The sequence below is a fragment of the Urocitellus parryii genome, chromosome 6 (genome assembly GCF_045843805.1).
Source record: "Urocitellus parryii isolate mUroPar1 chromosome 6, mUroPar1.hap1, whole genome shotgun sequence".
Lineage (NCBI taxonomy): Eukaryota > Metazoa > Chordata > Mammalia > Rodentia > Sciuridae > Urocitellus > Urocitellus parryii.
Genome location: NC_135536.1, coordinates 80,675,869 through 80,678,690, shown reverse-complemented (window position 1 = coordinate 80,678,690; position 2,822 = coordinate 80,675,869). Strand labels below are relative to the sequence as shown.

Here is a 2,822-nt window from a genome sequence, read left to right as displayed (position 1 = left end):
CAATTTTAAGTTTCAGGATTGGCAGGGTCACTTGGAGGGCCATAATGGGCATGCATCCTAGTTGAATTTATCAACATAAGAATCCTTCACTTCTATGATTACTTCCTCATTTTCTTACTGATGCTTCAAAAAATCAGCTTACACATAAACCATCTCCTATCAATTTATGTCTTAGGTCTGGTTGGGAGGGAATCTGATTTAAGTAGCTAAGTAGATTCACTAATCTTACATAAATAACACTTTGATTTGATGACTCCTGACATTAACCAGAAAAGTGTGCATTTTATTTGCAATGTTTATTGGAAACAAAAGATATTCTTTCTTATGTCAAAGAGATTATGATAGAAACCATAAAGTATTATTTATGAATAATGCTGCTATCTTTTAGAATAGCACATATCTTGATATATACATATTTCCCACAGTACTAAAAACAATAAGTGCTTTGTAGAAGTAATAGAAATTTGTTCAGTGAGGTAGTAGGTGCCATGCCTAGTCTGACCTGGAAAGTGGGTTGAACGTCATATGTTTAAATAAAGATGTCCAAGAGGCAGGCCAATGAATATGTCTAGAATTACAAAACAGTTCAGGTCAGCAGAATCTGACATAATTTTTCTGCTTGCTTAATCTTTTTACGGCTATCTGAATTTCTTTGTTCCTTAGTGTATAAATGATAGGATTCAAGACAGGGGTGAGAGCAAAGTCAGCAATGAACAGGTACTTGTCAACTGAGGATGTGGGGAAAGGCCACATGTAGAGAAACACACATGGAGTGAAAAACAGAACCACCACAGTGATGTGAGCTGATAAAGTGACAAGAGCTTTGGACAAGTCCCCAGAGGAACGTTTCCAGACAGTGACCAAAATGAAGGCATAGGAAAGGAAAAGCAGGAAGAAGGTGATCAGGCTCATGAATCCACTGTTGGCAGCAATGACAAACTCAAACTTGTCTGCATCTGAGCATGCAAGCTGTATGACCCTGGGGAAGTCACAGTAAAAGCTGTCTATTGTATTAGGACCACAAAAAGGCAAGTTCATAACAAAAGAAAACTGAGACATAGAGTGGATCACTCCTGTTACCCAGCCAATGATTACAAATAAAATACATCTTTTAGGGCTCATAATGTTCAAGTAGTGAAGAGGCTTACAGATGGCTGCATACCTGTCAAATGCCATGGCTATGAGCAGCACCATCTCCACTCCTCCTATAATGTGGATGAAGCATATCTGTGCCATACAGCTTTGGAAAGAAATTGTTTTGTATTCATTCAAAAGATCTAAGATCATTTTAGGAACTGTGGTGGAGGAAAGTCCCACATCAATGAGGGACAAGTTGGCCAGCAGGAAGTACATAGGAGAATGTAAGTGAGAATCAGCAATCACCAAGAAGACAATGAAGAGATTTCCCAGGATGATCCCTAAGTAGAGCAAGGAGAACATCACTGTGAGAATAGCTTTAGTTTCCCAAGAACCAGAGAGTCCCAGCAGCACAAGCTTGGAAACGATAGAGGCATTCAGTCCTTCCATTAACTTGGGCAGAAGAGCTGGTTTTAAACATCTGTGGATAAAAACTAGGGAAGAGTCAGAATCAGTGGTGAAATGTGTACTCATCATTAGTCCTGCTAATTTATTTCTATGGGTTACAAACATGAGAGTTAGAAATCACTGAACCTGATAACAACAGAAGGAAATAGAAAAATTATAATAGGCCACATAAAAAGAGAAAGAGCATGATGTATATAAGATGGATGCAAATGGGGCAAATGGGTTATTCTCCTTTTTATCCCATGAGCAGACTTTTTGTCTGTTTTTTTTTTTTTTTTTTTTTTTTTTAAGGATTTCTACACATTGTTCCCTAACCACCTTCACTTTCTAGGTGTTCTCATAATCTCAGGTGACAATAATTTCAGATATTTTTATGTTAATGGTTTGTAGCACTCACAAATTATCCTTAGCTGAATTTCTTACTTTACTCTCTAGTGTTTTCAGGCCAAACTGTTTAATACATTTCACCCTGTTTTGCTTTTGTGTGTGTCTTATTTTTATTTGAATAACTTACCATGGGGGCCTGTTAAGTTAAATATTCATAATATTTAACTCATGACTCATCATAATGAATACTAGGACTTACATACTCAATACTTTGTTGCCTACAAAGATGGAATGCCAGTTAGAATGTAAAATGTGAAAATTAAGGAGTGCCTTTTTTTTTTTTTTTGGTACTGGGGATTGAACTCAGGGGCACTTGCCAACTGAGCCACATCCCCAGCCCATTTTTGTATTTTATTTAGAGACAGAGTCTCACTGACCCTTTCTTGCCTTTTCCTGAGGCTGGCTTTGAACTCATTATTTTTGTGTCTCAGCCTCCCGAGGCACTGGGATTAGGCAACATCATGCCAGCAAGGAGTGCTAATTTTAATAGATAGTGTTTATTGAATGGTTTTTCATGCAAGACACTAGGCTTGGCACATTACCAGACTTAATACACAAATTTCCCTCTACTGTTTTATTAGACACATTTAATAAATGAAGAAACTGAGTTTCATAGGATAAAATGTCAACCATGATTTGAATCCAGACCTCAGTAGAAAGTAATCTCGTACCTAACCATAGTACTCTGCTCTTTATGGCCAGTACCCTCAAGTATGTATTATGCATCTTTCCCAAATATCATTCAATTAAACTTTATTTGATTTTTACTTTCCTTAAACTGTTAATGTAGTGAACTTCTTCTAAAAATTAGTCTTAAAAATTCCAAGTCCCCTTCCAAGTCTTCCTTTTCTCTTTTACTTTTATTGGGAAAGTTATCTTTACTTTTCCTT

General features: G+C 36.8%; 1 protein-coding gene across 1 annotated transcript; it reads right to left on the bottom strand.

The window, feature by feature from the left end:
* Positions 1 to 591: 591 nt before the first annotated feature.
* Positions 592 to 1,527, bottom strand: LOC113177019 (olfactory receptor 4F21-like). Its single transcript, XM_026381556.2, has one exon. The coding sequence runs from the start codon at positions 1,525 to 1,527 to the stop codon at positions 592 to 594; it is 936 nt and encodes a 311-aa protein (XP_026237341.2).
* Between the last annotated feature and the right edge of the window lie 1,295 nt (positions 1,528 to 2,822).

Excerpts from the sequence above, each read along its gene's own strand:
- LOC113177019 (XM_026381556.2), bottom strand. The coding sequence starts at position 1,527 with ATGGAAGGACTGAATGCCTCTATCGTTTCCAAGCTTGTGCTGCTGGGA.